At 39.2% G+C, this 16929-nt stretch overlaps 1 protein-coding gene and 1 long non-coding RNA gene across 2 annotated transcripts in view; one reads left to right on the forward strand and one right to left on the reverse strand.

Moving 5' to 3' along the window:
- The window catches only part of GRM3 (glutamate metabotropic receptor 3), a 102844-nt gene extending 95945 nt beyond the window's left edge, over positions 1-6899 (reverse strand). The window contains exon 1 of the mRNA XM_055420628.2: positions 6432-6899. Within this exon, the coding sequence (XP_055276603.1) occupies positions 6432-6899 (468 nt within the window). The remainder of the gene's footprint in view (positions 1-6431) is intronic.
- A 2471-nt stretch (positions 6900-9370) lies between these two features.
- Positions 9371-15970, forward strand: LOC129552052 (uncharacterized). The gene is made up of 3 exons (XR_008685179.2): positions 9371-9564; positions 13489-13678; positions 15868-15970. It is a non-coding gene; the product is annotated as an uncharacterized LOC129552052 (long non-coding RNA).
- The last annotated feature ends 959 nt before the right edge of the window (positions 15971-16929 follow it).

A 16929-nucleotide genomic window follows, 5' to 3' on the forward strand; every position in this document is an offset into this window, starting at 1 on the left:
CAGTTGGTTTACAGTGTTTCAGGTATACAGCAAAGTGATACTCTTTTTCAGAGTCTTTTCCCGTGTGGGTTGTTACAAGATATTAATATTGTTCCCTATGCCATATAGTAGCTCCTCATTGTTGATCTATTTTATGTATAGTAGTGTGTCTCTGTTAATCATCCCAAACTCCTAATGTATCCTTGCTCTCCTTTCCCCTTTGGTGACTCTAAACTTGTTTTCTATTTCTATGAACCTGTTTCTGTTTTGTAATAAGATTCATGCATTTTATTTCGCATGCTCTCTGCTTCCCCTTACCTAGTCTACACAGTAGTGTTCTTGCTGAACCTAAAATACATATGCTTAATAAATGTTTATTTTCTAGTGAAAGTGAAAGTATATGTGTCCTAGTTGTAACTAGCACATAATTGAGATGCTTGATTTACCAAACTCACACAAATACTACCATAATCAAGTGAAGTAATAATTGATTCCTGTTCCGTTGCTCAGTCCTGTCCGACTCTTTGCGACCCCGTGGACTGTAGCCTACCAGGCTTCTCCGTCCATGGGATTCTCCAGGCAAGAATACTAGAGTGGGTTACCGTTTCCTTCTCAAGGGGATCTTCCTGACCCAGGGATCGAACCTGGGTCTCCCGCATTGGGGGCAGACGCTTTAACCTCTGAGCCACCAGGGAAGCCCAATTGATTAGACTTCTTCAAACTTCTTCAAATTAATCTCGATGGAAAAGAACGTATAATTTATTTTGTTTCATGTTTTAGATACTTTCCTTATAATCACTCATCTTAATAGAGTATTTTGCTTGAGCACCGTATAATTATAAAATTAAGAAATGCCCTTAAATGCAACACAATTCAGATACTAATACGCTGCTTTGTCGCCTCAATTATATATAGGTCAGTTTTTGTTTGAATAACTCCAGTGATTAAGGACTTACAGCCTCCTCATTCAGGACTATCATTTCGTTTCTAATAACTCTTCCGTATGCTGGCTCTAGATACGCCCTGCTCTAAGTCAGTGCTGGTCCGTGGGGAAGGGGGAGAGCTTTGTCATTTGACAGTGTATGGAAACCTTTGGGTGCACCGCAGCCTAAGGTCCTGTCGGCATGCCGTCTAGCGAGGAGGGGCCAGTGACGCTGCTAACCAACCTGTAGCGCTCAGGGCAGCTCCTCACGCAGAAGTATCCAGCCCAATAGTGACAATGCTGAGAAACTCTGCTCTAATTTAAACTTATTTATTTATCCACAGGAAAAAAAAGCATTATTTTTCTGTTCTGGAGTCTATCCGATTCTTGGACACAGTTAACCCTATGAGGCCTTTTGTAACACCTAGTCCTTCAACTGTTTTTCTGATGTTCCTATGATAACAGCAATTTGTGTGTGATTCTTCCCCACAGCATTTGAATTAAAGGAGGAATGAATCATTGAGGGAGGACGATACTTAATATAGATTGACCGGAGTGCCGGTCCACTTTCTCACTGTGAAATTGGGTGGAGGAGGAAGAATAAACTGCTTAGTGTCTTTATAGGCTATTTTCATACCCTATCTAGATAAAATCTGGGAAACTTATTGCAAGGGATTTAGTTTGAGTTACTCCTCTCAGGGACTTGATGTGAGCAATTCATGACATGTCCAAATCCATGTCATGGTAAACGATATAATGACCACCTCCCAGGGTCAGGGAGTTCTTGGGATGTGGCTAGTGCTAAAAATTCTAAAAAAAGATTTTACTGTGTCAGGCATGGAAAAGAGGCATTAGGATCCTTTCAAGGCTCTCTTCTGCCCTTTGTATGAGCTATTTAACCCAAATATTCATTTGTTGCGGAGTCCACTTTAACACTCGGTGGCTCAGAGGTTAAAGCATCTGCTTCCAATGAGAGAGACCCGGGTTCGATCCCTGGGTGGGAAGATCCCCTGGAGAAGGAAATGGTGACCCACTCCAGTATTCTTGCCTGGAGAACCCCATGGACGGAGAAGCCTGGTAGGCTACAGTCCACGGGGTCGCAGAGTTGGACAAGACTGAGTGACTGAACGGAATGAACGGATGCAATAATAACTGGGTCAACTTATGCCTGTTCTGTTGCAGCTGACCTTGCTCAGGCTAAGGCAAGAAAGACCAAGGAAATAGACATCTCCTGAAAGGAGTGAGGAATATTTTGGAACAATTCATGAGACTTTTTTTTGACTGAACAACTTAGGAACTCTAACTACAGTCTGTTTGAAAAAGCGCAAGTGTAAACACTGCTTCGGAATAGTACCATGTAGACAATTGCCTTGCTAAAGGCAACCAACCTGCTTTTCTGCTTGAATAAATAGTGTTTTCCTCCAAGTGAGTGGGTTACAGGCTTATAGAGGAGAGTGGAATACAATCTTTAAAATACTTTGAAAAGAAGCTTATTCACCAGAAGGGGTGGTGAACAGACCCCATGAATATTTGCTAATAAAGAAGGATTTTGATTCTAGCTTTCATTGATTACCAAATTAATCAATTCTGTCGCTTTAGACAATGGACCACCAAAGAGTGGTTTGTCTGCTTATTAAGAATGTCAAGAAAACATTCTGTTTTTTGTCAATGGCAATACAGATTAACTCAGAAAATCATTAAGAATTTCTCCTTTCATGTGGTTTTTGCTGTCTGCAGGCTGCCTGTTGTATGAACTAATACAGTGGAGGGTGTCTCCTCTGCTGATTTCTAGAGGAATTCTTCTCCAGTAGGAAGATAATGAGAGGAGAGGAAACTGGAGAGAAAAGTACCTTCCGAAGCCATCCCAAGAGTAAAGCTATTCCGGCCGAATGGGGAGATGATAATGTCTAAACTGACCCAACCACAAAAGAGAAGATACACAAATTTTATCATTCTTGATAAATCTGGCTCTCAGGAATGATTTTGTGACTAAAAACTCTGTGCTGTGGTTTGGTACTGGATGCAACAATTAAATGAGTGGAATCTTTGTAATTGTGTGGTGGGTTTATCTTAGTATATATATATTTTTTTTTTTTTCTTCTACAGTTTAACCCTCTTTTCTTCCCCTAGCTCAGTTCAATCTCAGACATTTTCCAGTAATTATTCAAGGAGTTAAAAGCAGTTGAAAATGGATGGCAGAGGTGACCACCGGGCATGCATCTTTGTGGCTACCAGCTGCACACTGTCACCACAGTTACCAGGTACCAGGGCAGAGGATCAGAATCCATCCTGAGCAAAAGTGAGGGTGAGGGGCACCCAGAAAATGCCTCTCTTCTAAAACATTTCTCTCATTAATGTAGGTGCAAGAGTGTCTCAAAGTCCCTATCAGGAATTTATTGCTTTGGATTGCTACTGACTATTTCTTTAAAAGAATTCTTATTAAAAGACAGATAGGCTTCACAAGGGTAACACACCTGAATTCTTAGCTATGTAAGAGCCACTAAGACTGCTTTTCATTCACGATGCTTAGCTGAAGCATAGGCTCTATGGCGAAGGATTCCTTGGAAGGCGGCCTGGAGATAAGAATGTGGACAGATGGCCCCACCTCCCCACTTGCTTTGGCTGAGGGGACCAGTGGGGGCCTAATCAGAGCCTGAGCACCTGGGGGCCAGGCAGCGGGCAGTGAGGCCCTCTCTCTCCTTTCTTCTCCGGCTCACCCCCTTACTGCTGTCAAGGCCTTCGTCTTCTTGCTCACAGACTCCTACCATGTCTTTCTGATCGACTTCCTCAGATCCAGCGTTTCATTCAGACCGCGGCCTAATTAGCTTTTCTCTAGTGCAGCTTTCATTCTCTCAGTCACCCTCAAAACTTTCCCAAAGGTCATTTCTTACCATGTGAGCCCCTTGAATGTATTCAGAAGTGTAGTCACTGTTATTTCATAACAGTACTGCATCTATAGCCAGAATTTAGGTTTCTCGAGGTCAAGGCTGAGTTCTGTGACTTGAGTGGCCTCTCTAACCCCTGTGATGTTGCAAGATGCACCCAGGGAGCTTCGTACAGATTGCCTGACTGACGAGGCACATGGGGGACCAGCAACAATTTCTTGGGACTTCTCAGAGCTGGCGTTAGAGGTGGCTCTTCCACTGATTTTTCCAATGATTTTAGGTTCATAATAGTTACTGCTGTTGAATCTGTTAGTTTTTTTTGGTAAGGCATTTCGCACGGCTTCTCTCAATTTATCCTCTCAATAACTTTTTTAAGTGGATAGTATTTTCCTAATTTTATAAATAAGCTTGTAAATTGGGGCTTCCCTGAAGGCTCTGATGATAAAAAATCTGCCTGCATTGCAGGAGACCTAGGTTTGATTCTGGGTCGGGAATACCCACTGGAGGGGGAAATAGCAATCCCATGGACAGAGGAGCCTGGTGAGTTACAGTCCACAGGGTCAAAAAGAGTCTGATGTGCGACTAACACTCACTCACTTTTTGTGAATTGTGGAGCTGGAGTTCAACTTCCATTTGGTGCTGCCTAAATCTATGTCCTTTTCAATATAACATGACAGTTTTAGTTCCTTATGTATAATGTGGAGACAAAAACCATATCAGCATTTGTGACTTTATAGTGATATAGACCAGATAAGTGAACTAATAAGCCAGGTCCTTTGATGATTAAGTGGTTTTTCCCCTTGTGAACAAGTGCAGGGTTTTAATAACCTACATTTTTAATCTGACCTCTTTTGAGGAGTTTATAGGTAATAAAAAAGTAAAATTAGATTAAAATTTTATTTACCTAGCACCGTTTGTTAATTACTTTGGATAAATGTATATTTACACATCTGCTGTGGAGTGCTATTTACTGTATTGGGAGAAACTAAGGTCAGAAAAACATATTTGTAATTCTTTACTAGTGCTAATATTGAGTACAATATAAATATTTATAAAATGTTTGGCACTTATCTGATGAAATTATTATTGAAGCATGACAAATATACATTTTAGTTCTCTCTTCTCACATAGCAATTTCCATTTTTTGTTATCTAAGTGTAGAAATAGTGGCAAAATTAACATGATATGCTTTGAGATGTGCAGTATTTTCAATCCATCTCATGAAGTCAAAGGATATTTATGAAAAATCAATTATCCTAATTACTCATAATATGAATGTGTGCTTATAGAAGGAAAAACACTGGCACTAGTTGCTTAGAGCAGCACAGAACTCTGTGTAGAATTTTAAAGGCCATGAGTCTCTGATAGAGAAATAAGATGATTCCAGTGTGAGTAGAGCCAGTTTAAGTGGTTGGTGACATGTACAGACAGCATGGGTGTAATGTGACTTCTTTGAGTGTATAGAGCTTTGATGACAGTCATTTGGTAGGAAGCAAAGTATATGATTCATATCTTCTGGACTTGTATTACTGCCATATTTACCAAGAAAAATATTGAACTTCATATAACATAAAAATCACATAGGAGAATTGAAAGATCCCCAAAGTACAAAAGATCAGTCTAAGTTCTAGTTCATGTGCTACCTACCAATGGGAATATTCATGAAACCAATATTTCTAGGGCAAGGAAAAATGATAATTTTGAGCTGGATGATTTCTTAGCTCTTTTCCATCTCTAATTCTGTGACCTGTGAGCACTGTAAGAGTTTGACTAATATGTCCCTTGTTTCCCTAACAAAATTATGAGAACCAATTATCAGTTTTTTATCTAGTTTAAGTTATGTGCTAAATTTTTCCCTCTAATTTTTTTTTTGGTAGTAATTATCTAGCATCTCTGCATACATTTTCAGGTTTATACCATGGGAAATTTTTTTTATAATTTATTTCTGAATAAAGCAATGCTTGGGGAAAAATTAGTGTGGAAAAAAATAGAGCTCAGTGATTTTGTAGCTTCTTGTGCTTGTTTGTATTGATGACTTGAAGTCATGGCTCTGTGATGTAGGCACATTCTTTGTGATGTAACTTAGCAGCATGTGGGTTGTGGGTGGCACCTGTTTCCCTGCTCCTTGATTCTGGCTGAGCCTTGTGAGTTGCTTTGGCTGGTGGGATGTTCACAGTTGAGAGGCCTGCAGAAGTTTGGAAGGGGCCTGTGCAGTTAAATTTGCATTCTCTTGCACCTCTGTCATCACTCAGACAAACATGCCCGGGTTGGCTGACTGATTCCAGGTGGAGGATAAGGGACAAACTTGGAGCAGAGCTACCTGCAGCTGAACCTAGCCTTGATCAGCTCACTCCAGCCAGTCTTCAGACTTATAAACTATAGTAATTAACAATTGTTGTTTTAAGTCACTGAATTTTGGAGTAGCTCATTATGCTGTACTAGCTACCAGCGATATCTTTAAACAATTTTCATTGCTCAAGTACTGTTCTGTCAGCAAACCTATATTACCAGAGACTTACAGAAATGAACAATTACATGGTTAATATCATCCATTGATGAAGCTATTAGGATATTTTCCTTTTGTTCCCCCAAAGACATAAAACCAAAGAGACACATTGTTTTAGCAACAGCACTGTCAATCTTACCTGTATGGAAACACTGCTGTAAGAGCCGCCAATGACCCCTGCAATGAGCAGTGGGATATTTTCTTGAATGGCATAGGATCCATCAGGACACATATACTCTGTTTCATCCACTTTAGTCAAAGATGCCCTGACAAATTCCAGTGATTGCTCTAATGCGTAGGTATCCCTTGAGCAGGTATCCAATATGTGAACACCCAGCTTCACTCCTGGGAGCAGGTAATTGTCTTTGTTAATTTCATCAATAGCAAACAACATGGCTTCCAGGCGTTGGATCCCTCGATCTTCGTTGATTCGCCCACATTCTTCAGTTCCAGTGCCTTTTTCATTAATAGGAAATAGGCCCCCTAAAACGAGGTCACCTTCTATTTTAATCTCCCTCCTCAGAAAGTTATGGTCCCCTAAACAAAGTAAAAATCCCTTTGAAAACAAAGCTAATGTAAGAACTTGGAGTCTTGTCAACATCTTCATGAGTCCCGTGTCTGTACGTCTGGGAGATATCAGTGGACGGCGCCAGTGCTGCTCGCTAGTCCTCCTCTCTCATTGCCAAACTGGATCTTTGGTCTGTCCTTCGTGTAAAGGAGGAGCAGACTAGCAGAGGCTGTCACCAAATTCCTAAAGAGATAAAAATTGAATGAACAAAAATGGTAAAGAAGGCAACAGTGATTATACTGATAGTCCGCATTCAGACCTTTGATGGGATAATGACTCCAGTTACCATCTACTAAACACATATGGAGCAGTGCATCAGGAATGCTCCCAAGTATGCTCACCCAGTCCTTACAACACGCTGTGACATGGCTCTTAGTGGCCCCACCTCCCAGAAATGGACACTGAGGGCTAAAGAGAGGAAGTGACCTGACAAACTATACTTAGTAGTGTTCAGACTCTGGTTTTTCTAACGTTCATTTCGGTAATCGCTACTGAGTCATTTACTTTGCTATTGGTAGGGAAGCAACTTGGCTATGAGTCTTTATTACCTGTCTTTCAACGATATTTATAAACAACTGCATTTATCCACTCTTCACTTTCCATTTGGGAATAAAATAAAACACAATCCAGTGGTAACCCTGTCCCTGTTTCTGCATCTCTGCTAACAGAGCCCCATCCTCCCTTCATAGCTGACCTCTTACAAGAACTGTCTGCAGTGTTTGTTGTCCCCGCTGTCCTCCCCAGATACTCTCAGTCACTGCGATGAAGGTTCTGCCTCGACAAAATGGCCTTGGAGAAAGCTGCTACTGATCTTCTAGTTTTGAAATCCATTAACCCTTTGTAGTCCTCATTTTACTGAATTGAAATCTTAATTCTTTTCTACCTGTTTCAGCTTCCTAGGTTACTGTTTTCATGCTTCATGTCTGATTACATCTCAATTCCGGTACTGAATACTTCTTTCCTGGGTTAGCTCAACTAGTGTTCACAGTTTCAACCACTCAACAGTCTCCGCTAACTGCCTGCTAAACAGCTCTCTAGCACTACAATTGAGAGCCCCTTAGACAGCAAGGAGATCAAACCAGTCAGAAATCAGCCCTGAATTGGAAGGACTGATGCTGAAGCTCCAATACTTTGACTACCTGATGCAAAGGGCAGACTCAATGGAAAAGACTGAGGATATACTGGGAAGATTGAGGGCAAGAGAAGGGAGTGACAGAGGATGAGATGGTTGGATGGCATCATTGACTCAATGGATGTGAGTCTGAGAACCTCCAGGAGATAGTGAAGGACAGGTAAGCCTGGTGTGCTGCTGCAGTCCATGGGTTCACAAAGAGTTGGACACGACCTAGTGACCAAACATAACACATAAACAGTTCTACCCACACATCCTCTGACACCTCAGGGTCTACTCTTATCTCTGTGAATGGTTCTTCTCTGTACCCAGGCTTCTGGGCCACAAACCTCCACAAAAGAGGTTTCCCATTTTGACCTTTCTTATTTTTTCCCCATTAACTACGATGCTCTGTAGCGTCTACCTGCTTAACATCTTTCGAAGCCATGTCCTCTTTCTTTTTGAACCCGTAATGTCAGACTCTTGTTATCTCTAACAGGACAATAGCAGTAGATTCCTAGGGAGCTGATGCTAGCCCCCAAAGAATCTTTTTGTGAATTAGGAAAAGATAGCCTTCCTCAAATGCAAACTTGCACAATTTTTTATTGTATAACCTGTAGCATTGATATAACATTGATTTTGGAGAAAGTGTGATGCCTGGTGGCTGCCTTCCCTAGCTGGGGTTAGGCAGCTCCTGAGATGGGCCTCACGTTTCAGGGAGAATGGTAAGCATGAGTGCTGGGGTTTTCACAGTACGCTGGAGCTTAGGCCAGTTCCATAAATAAGCTTGAACATATGCAACTTTTATGAATCAAGCAAAGGTGGGGATCATGTTGTTGACAGTAGGCTGGGGTCTTGCCAGAGGACTTTTTAAAAAATCCTGGTGTGGGGCTATCTGGTTGCACGTGCACATGAACCAATGGGCCTGCTGTTGTACTCTTGACACTTGGCTCCCTGGCACTAGGGTAAGCACTGGTCAGCACACTCTCTCAATTTGCCCATCCCCTTGGTGATGTAAGCCTGTTATATTCAGAGGCAGGTGAGAGATGGTAGAGCAGGGACTCCTGCAGCAGTTTCCTGACAACACACAGTTGCATGCCCCTGTATGTGTGGTTGAGTATGTGGGTCTGCTCTCCCACTTTTGTGCATGATGGTGCATTTGTGAGGTTTTATGGAAGAGGGGTCTTTCCTGGCTGCTTATGGCTCAGTCAGACTGTCTAAAAGGCACACCATCAGTGTGCTCTCAAATATGTTAATACTAGTAAATATTAGTTGGGACACCATTGAATGGTGTCCCATTGGAGGAGGTAATCTGTCTGATGTGTAATCTTAATTGCTGTTCAGAGTGCCCATCTTATACTGACTTCCCTTTGCCTCTAGGTTGAAGGAAGGACTTCTTCATACTCCATGATCTTGAATCTGGCAAGTTCTCAAGTCTTATTGTTCACGTTGCTGATCAGCTTCATCCCACCTCTACCTTCAAATCTTATGCTTCAGTTATTTGAACTCTTCACTTCAGAGGATGATGATGACATCATCATCCTGCACATGTTGGTCTCTTTGCTGGGAAGGCCCTTCTACACTGTTTGTTCGGTAAATATCAACTTAGCATTTAAAATCTCGTGGTCAGTACCAGAAAAGGCCAAGAATTTTTTCCTATCTTCCTTCCTCAGTCAAATTGTTTATTTCTTGCTTTGCCTTCCTGCTGTAGCTGGATCAAGAAATACTTGCATCTACTATTACAATTCGTATTTGTTTCTTTGCTCATTTAGAATAAACGAAATGCACAACATTAAGGATTTTTAAGGTAGGAAGAAAAGAACCAAAACTCAACAAACATCCAGATAAGAACTAGTCCAGTGTTTATTTCAGCATCTTTGACATTTCTTCCTTCTCCTGTTGGCATTGCCCTTTAAAACCTGACTTTCCATATGCTTCCTATTCCTTTTATGTGAGGCAAATGATGGGTTGTTTTCTTGAGACACGCAAGTCACCTGGGTTTGGTTTTGTTTATTTAATAGGTGTGAACCACCACACTCACAGTGGCAGTGATTGAAACCCTCAGTGTTAACCCAGAGCTTCTCTGGGAGTTCTGCCATAGGGCGCCAGAAAATCTAATAATAATAATGATTTTTAAAGAGGTTGATACTGTAGTAGAATCTTGTTTGTTTTCTGTCAATTCTGGTCTCTCTTTGATCTTTATGTGCAATTCCCTTTGAAGCAAAACTGCCATGGAAGGTAAAAGACATTGCGATCATTATCACTAATGATAAAGAAACTGAAATTGGCTCTACAAAATAATTGTTTTATGTGCCTAATGAAAGAGAATAGTTAATTAAAAGAAGGTCATCAACGCACTCTTACCACTTTCCTATTAAAAATGTAGATATCTCTTGAATGTGAAGGAAATTTGACTATACAAAGAGTCAAGATGACCTTATAGTTTATGAAAAGCTTAATTCTCTTAAGAAAATGCTCTTAGCCAGAAAAGGATTCAAATGAAACATCACGTCATGCTGAAAGTAGTAGTGTGTGTCAGTCTATCTGTTTCGTATGTAGGGCCTGTGTTGTATTTACCTTTGTGTACTCAGGGCTTGGCATAGTGTCTGCCGTCCAGATGATATTCAACAAATATTGCTTGAAGGAATATAGACATCCACAATAATGATATTTGCAAATGACTCTACTGTTTTATTTGTGACATAGAAAGTGGAAATTAGAGAAATCAGTTGTTCTATTTCATTACCTACCTAATCATCCCAAATGTTCTTCCCCTATTGTGTTTGATGACATGACTGCCAGCAGGTAGTATTTTGTACACATGCAGGAGAAAATGCTGCCTTTGAATTTGGAAGTTGTAGCTGAGGCAGATCTGTACAAAGCCAGGAAAGATGTGGCCTCAAGTTGACCTACATTCCTACATTTACTGGTTTTCAGTCAGGAGAATACTGAAGTAGGAACATGCCTATTATCCTGTTTCAAAGCTTCACAGATGCAGTCACTCATCAAATATTTATTGAACACCTACTTTGTGTGTGCTGGGCCATGAACTGGATACCCAAGATAGAAACTTTAGTTGTAAACAAATGAACATTATTCCTGGTGTCAAATAATTTAAATGCTTGTGTATTTTTATAGAGTGATGGAAAAGTACTCATCTCTCTCTCTACCAACTATCTCCACCATTTGTGAAAATATTGATAATAAGTTTGCCATGGGTTTCCTTTAACATGGTGATTGTTATTAAGTATTTGATTGAAAAAGCAATACATTGCATATTATATATATTAAAATATTAGATATATAGTACTTAAAAACAAGTTGACTAACACCTATTTCATGTGAAATAGTTTTAAGCCCTCTGACAGGGCATCCTTAAGTAACACTTTATATAGTCTTAGACAGTTACCAGTTAAACATCAATTAGAGTAATGTTTAAATTCACTGTCAGTATTTTCTTATTTACATTTTTCTTAAAGCAGAACTTGAAATGTTAAGACGGTAGGGTTGTACATAATTTTAAAACACTTAACATTATTAAAAATGAAGCCCCAAGAAACTGAAAGAACAGGAAGTTAAAAGTCAGCATTGAAAAATAGACAAACATGCTTAATTCAATGCAACTGTTTATCTTTGTGTAACAGCTTATCGGATTGTGGGGAAAAGCAGCCACCACTTCTTTTCAGGCTCCTTTCATGATAAATCAGCCAGTAGCACATTCCCCAGATAAACAGGCTTCCTCCTGTAGCCACGTTTGTATACAGCCAGAGGCTCTGCATTCCAGAATTCTCCATTCAGGGGTGGTGAGTGACCTGTGTGCCATGTACAAGCATGTATAGTCCACTCAGTAGGCAACCTGCTCAGCAGTGTTTTATTAATCTTTGCATTGGTAGCATCTCAGGGGTTGACTGTAAATATAACCCCTGAAAGATGTGGGCAGGACACATTGCTATACTCTGCATATGTTAATATGTATTTTGCTTCCTCTCTTGACTTTGCCCAGGGACTTAATGTCGAAAATGAAATCCAGTTTGACTCAGTGAATAAGTAGTTTATCCAGGGGAGATATAATGCTAGAAGTCATGCTCACTCTTTCCTAGAAATAAGCCCTTGAGGTGCTGAAGGGCTTCTGAGTGTGCTCAAAGCCTGCACACCCAACTGATCCGAAGAAAATTTAGGGTTAGTGCTAGCATGTGCAATTTGGCTGTATGTTTCATTATAAAGTTTTCAGCTGCAAGAATTACAGGCAATAAGAGACAAGGTTTTTGTTCCTAGACTACCTTTTTTAATTGGGTAAACAGAGGCCATAGCCATACTGGTATTTTTATTAGCAGGGCGTATCACTGTGCAGCTCTACTTCTTTTATTCTTGTTAGGCAACAAAGGAACTTATTCCAGAAACATTTAAGGGATTACTATGAGAATCTGTTTAAAATCCATTCATGTTTAGCAGATCTAGCTTAAAATTTCTGCTCCTTATAAGCCTTCCATATGACTGCAGCAGTAAGGAGGTCTAATACCATTTGCTGAATTCCCTTATAAACACAGTTGTGCTGTGTTTATTGTGTGCATTCTAAGTTGCTTCAGTCATGGCCAACTCTTTGTGACCCCATGAACAGCAGCCCACCAGGCTCCTCTGTCCTCGAGATTCTCCAGGCAAGAATACTGGAGTGGGTTGCCATGCTCTTCTCCAGGGGATCTTCCCAACCCAGGGATTGAACCCATGTCTCTTACGTCTCCTGAATTGGGAGGTGAGTTCTTTACCACTAGCACTACGTGGGAAGCCAGTGTTTATTAGGATGATCATGTTTTGTTTTATATTTATTTTGCATAGTTTGAAAATTGAAATTTAACAATTGTGAATTGTTCTTTCCTCATTAGATTTTAACCTATTTGGTATCAAGATCAATACCTTAAATGATATTGTATTTTTCACAGTGTCTCACGTACATCATTGTCAAATGATAAATTCCAAATAGCATGTAAGCTTTTGAGAGACTGGTCAGGAGATTGGAAAAATGATTTGGAAATTCCAGTCAGAGAATAAAGAAATGACCATGTTTTTTCAAAATGATTTTTATCATAGGTTAAGATTTAACCTTGGCACTAGAGAAATTTGGCCTAAATAGTTCTGATCCTATTTAAAGCTCTGATCCTTTAAATTGCTGGCTTTTAAGGAAAAAATTAAATAAAATTAGAAAAGTTGAGAGCACTTGGAGAAATTAGAAACATTGGAAAACATATTGTCCATCTGAGAGAGATTAGGAGGAATGGAAAATAACACACCAAATAACAGGTTATATTCAGTGAAAACATGAATGACAAGAAGAGTGGATGCCAGGCTTATGTATTCAGATTTGAAGTTAGGGAGGAGAGTTCTGCTTTCCTCAGATTTCTCTAGTTTGAGGAAGTTTGAAGTCCAACCATAAATTTAAAAATTTCAAATAACCAAACCATTGAGTTAAATAGTGGGAACAAATGGATCAGATCCTTTCCTATGAGCCTGTTTTATTCACAGAGAAAAGAAAATAAGCCCAGGACCCCTGTGTGATTACAGTGAAGAGGGGAACTCTACCAATTGGGACAATGGAGCCAGAAAGAGATATTGATGAAGCCAAAATGAGACTTGCCCACTTCACTAAATGGCCTTGGACAACTCTCCTCACCTTTCTTTATCATCTGAATTTAGAGGGACATGTTTTTATGAGGTAGGAAAACATTGACAATTTTGAACTGTCAATCCATCAACATTGCTAAACTTTGGTCCTTAGAGTAACTGCTGGTAGTTTGACAATAATGTTAACTTGAGTTGATCATTCAATATATGATATATATAAAAACCATTTGTTTCCCTTCAAAGTAAACCTTTATTTTTGTTTATATCAAAGGGCACATTAATTTCCTCTGTGTCTGTGTGTGTTGCCATTTCAGCTGTTTTTTCATCCTTAAGTTTCTTAACCTTATTACCACGCCTTGGAATTGGAGCCTCCCCCGGCTCCCTGCAGTGCATCTTTATCCTTCTCCTCTTAGAAGCTGCCAAGTCTACTAGAAGTTGCAGGTTTGTCAGCGTGAACAGAGAGTACAGAAATTAGTTTGTCATAAGCTTTCCTTCTAGCTCTGGACTAAAATATGAAGGGGAAGAAATGGAGGAATATTCTTCACAGGAGAACATTTTTATCTATTAACAATATGATCCCTCAAGTGGATATTATTCATAATACCCTGTGTGTATGCTGTCCTTCCTCTTGAATAATGTCAAAGTATTTTGAAGAAAAATGAAGCCTTACTGCTTCCTGAATAGAGCAAGAGAGAGAAAGTAATGCAAATTGCTCAAAATAGTAATGAAAAGTAAATATAGAATTGGATTTAAGAAGAGTTTTATCATTAGTTTCCAATGTAGTCTTACAAAAGAGAATGCATGTTATACATATTTTTGCAAAAATCTCACCCTATCTATCAAATTCTTCTCAGTATATAAATGGTACAGTGTTTGAAACAGCACTATCTTTGCCTTGTGCTAAATGAACTCTTCAGAATATCTTTAGCTAACTTCTGCATTAGACTTCTGGTATTAGACTTGTCCTCTTGCTGAAAACAGCTATAAAACTGACAACACATACAAGGCAAACTATGATCTTTGAGAGAAAGAAACATTCAAGGGAAACACCATGATTCCCCTATGAATTCCCCAACAGTCTGCATGGGAATGCATTTCTGCCATGGTGCAATGGCAGTCTTGTTGACCTCAAGAGGCACAGACATAATATAATTCCACAGTATACAACCAAAAATTACTTGACATATAAGAAAACAGGAAAATGGGACCTGAAGTAAAGAGAGAAAGCATTCATTAGAAATAGGTCCCCAAATGATACACATTCTAAAACTAGCAGATAAGAACTTTAAATAGTTTATTATAAAGATAAGTTTGTTCAAAGACTTTAAAAAATGAATGAGTAGATGAGGAATCTTAGCAGAGAATTGAAGCTATGAAAAAAAAAACCTGCAGAAATTTTAGAACATAAAAGTAAATATCCAAAAAAACTACTTAATTATCTAGTAAATATATAAAATAAAAACTCCACTGGGTGTATATGGGGGACACAAAAGGTTGAAGATGGTAAAACAGTCAGTAAACTTGATATAGATGAAAGAAAGTGAAAGTGAAAGTCATTCAGTCGTGTCTGACTCTTTGCGACCCCATGGACTATCTAGTCCATGGAATTCTCCAGGCCAGAATACTGGAGTAGGTAGCCTTTCCCTTCTCCCAACCCAGGGATTGAACCCAGGTCTTCTGCATTGCAGGGGGATTCTTTGTCAGCTGAGCCACAAGGGAAGCTGAATATAGATGAAAAGTAATTATTTAATCTGACCTAATAGAAAAAAACATTGAAAAAAGTTAAAATTTCAGAGTTCTTTTGAATATTAAGAGATCTAACACAGGTAGAATCTGAATTTCATAAGTAGAGGAGAAAGAAGAAAAAAAATACTTGAGGAAACAATGGCTGAAAATCCCCTCAATTTTGTGATTAAACTTAAGATTAAAAAACATAAAAAAAGAACCAATAAGCTCAGCAAACCCTAATAAAGATAAATGCAAATAAAACCATATGTAGACAAATCTTTGCCAAATTGATAAAATAAAAAAAAAGAGAGAGAGAGAAAAACACTGAAAACAGCCAAATAGCACAATTTGTGGGTAACAATGTGAATGAGGGATCCCTTTCTTCAGAAGCAATGGCGACCATACTCAATTGAATCTTTAAAGGTTTGGGAAAAAAATTGGTCAAGTATCCCAACATTCTACTTCCAGTTCAAATGTATTTCAAGGATGAAGTTAAGATAAAAACTTTTTTTCAGGCAGCTAAAACTGAGCGATTTATTTCACTGCCAACAGACTTACACTATGAGAAATGCTAAAGGAATTACTCCAGAGGAAGAGGGAATGGCACCAGATGGAGAATCAAATCTACAGGAAAGAATGAAGAGCAGCAGAAATGGTAAATATGTGGTTTAATATAGAAGAATATCTGTAAATCTATTAAGTATTATAGTATTTATAGTATTATAGGATGAGATCATGACAATTTTATTTGTCACAAATTTTTTAAAATGGTAAGAAAAGATGAATGCTGCTATTATTTGGTTTATTTTATAGTTTGAGTTTACTTCTCCCTTTGTATAAATGTTTTCATTTATCCTAGATCTTGTTAGCAGAAAACCTTTTTGCTCCTCTGGTGTCCTCCAAAAAGAACAGTCTCCTAATTCAAAGGCCAGACTTCTGAATATAAGAGGATCATAGCTAACAGCACATTCTTCTTTATGATACAGCTGCAAATAGATTCAGCCAAGGTTGAAACACCACTGGAACACACTTGTATATTGTTCTAGTTGTCCACTAGACACTTCGTCCAGGTGGTGAATAGTCAGTCTACCACACCCTTTGAATATTCTGCCACTTCTCAGGCTGCTCTGGTTCCCTCTCTGGCATATCTTTACCACTTCTCTCAGTTTCCTTGTGGCACAGCGGGAAAAGTGTTCAGTTCTGAAAGAGTCTGGTGTTTAGGTTCCAGGTCCAAGGGGTGTGGTTGATGTTCATTTTTCTAACTTTATATTAGTTGTTAAACCTTTTGCGTATCACCCTTGAATTGATTTGCTGGATAAGATGTTGGAAATTTGGAAAACATTTCAGTTTTAAAATTCTCATGATCTAGAACAAAGCTGGATTTTCCCTTGTAGTTTGACAGATTAACATCCATTTCCAACTTTTCTGGAAAGCATACCACAGTTTTCTGTTGGGAACCAAAACTTATGCTCATGAAGCAAGGTGAATCCATTCCTGACTTGCTAGGTGGCTTGTGATATGCATGACTAACCAGAGTGTGCTATGTCCCTGACCACAGCAATTTGTTTCAGAATGAGCCTGTAACCAAATCATTGCCAACCAGGGTTAATGTGA

The sequence above is a fragment of the Moschus berezovskii genome, chromosome 3, assembly GCF_049115385.1.
Source record: "Moschus berezovskii isolate FMDL1 chromosome 3, NW_MosBer_1.0, whole genome shotgun sequence".
In the NCBI taxonomy this organism is placed as follows: Eukaryota; Metazoa; Chordata; class Mammalia; order Artiodactyla; family Moschidae; genus Moschus; species Moschus berezovskii.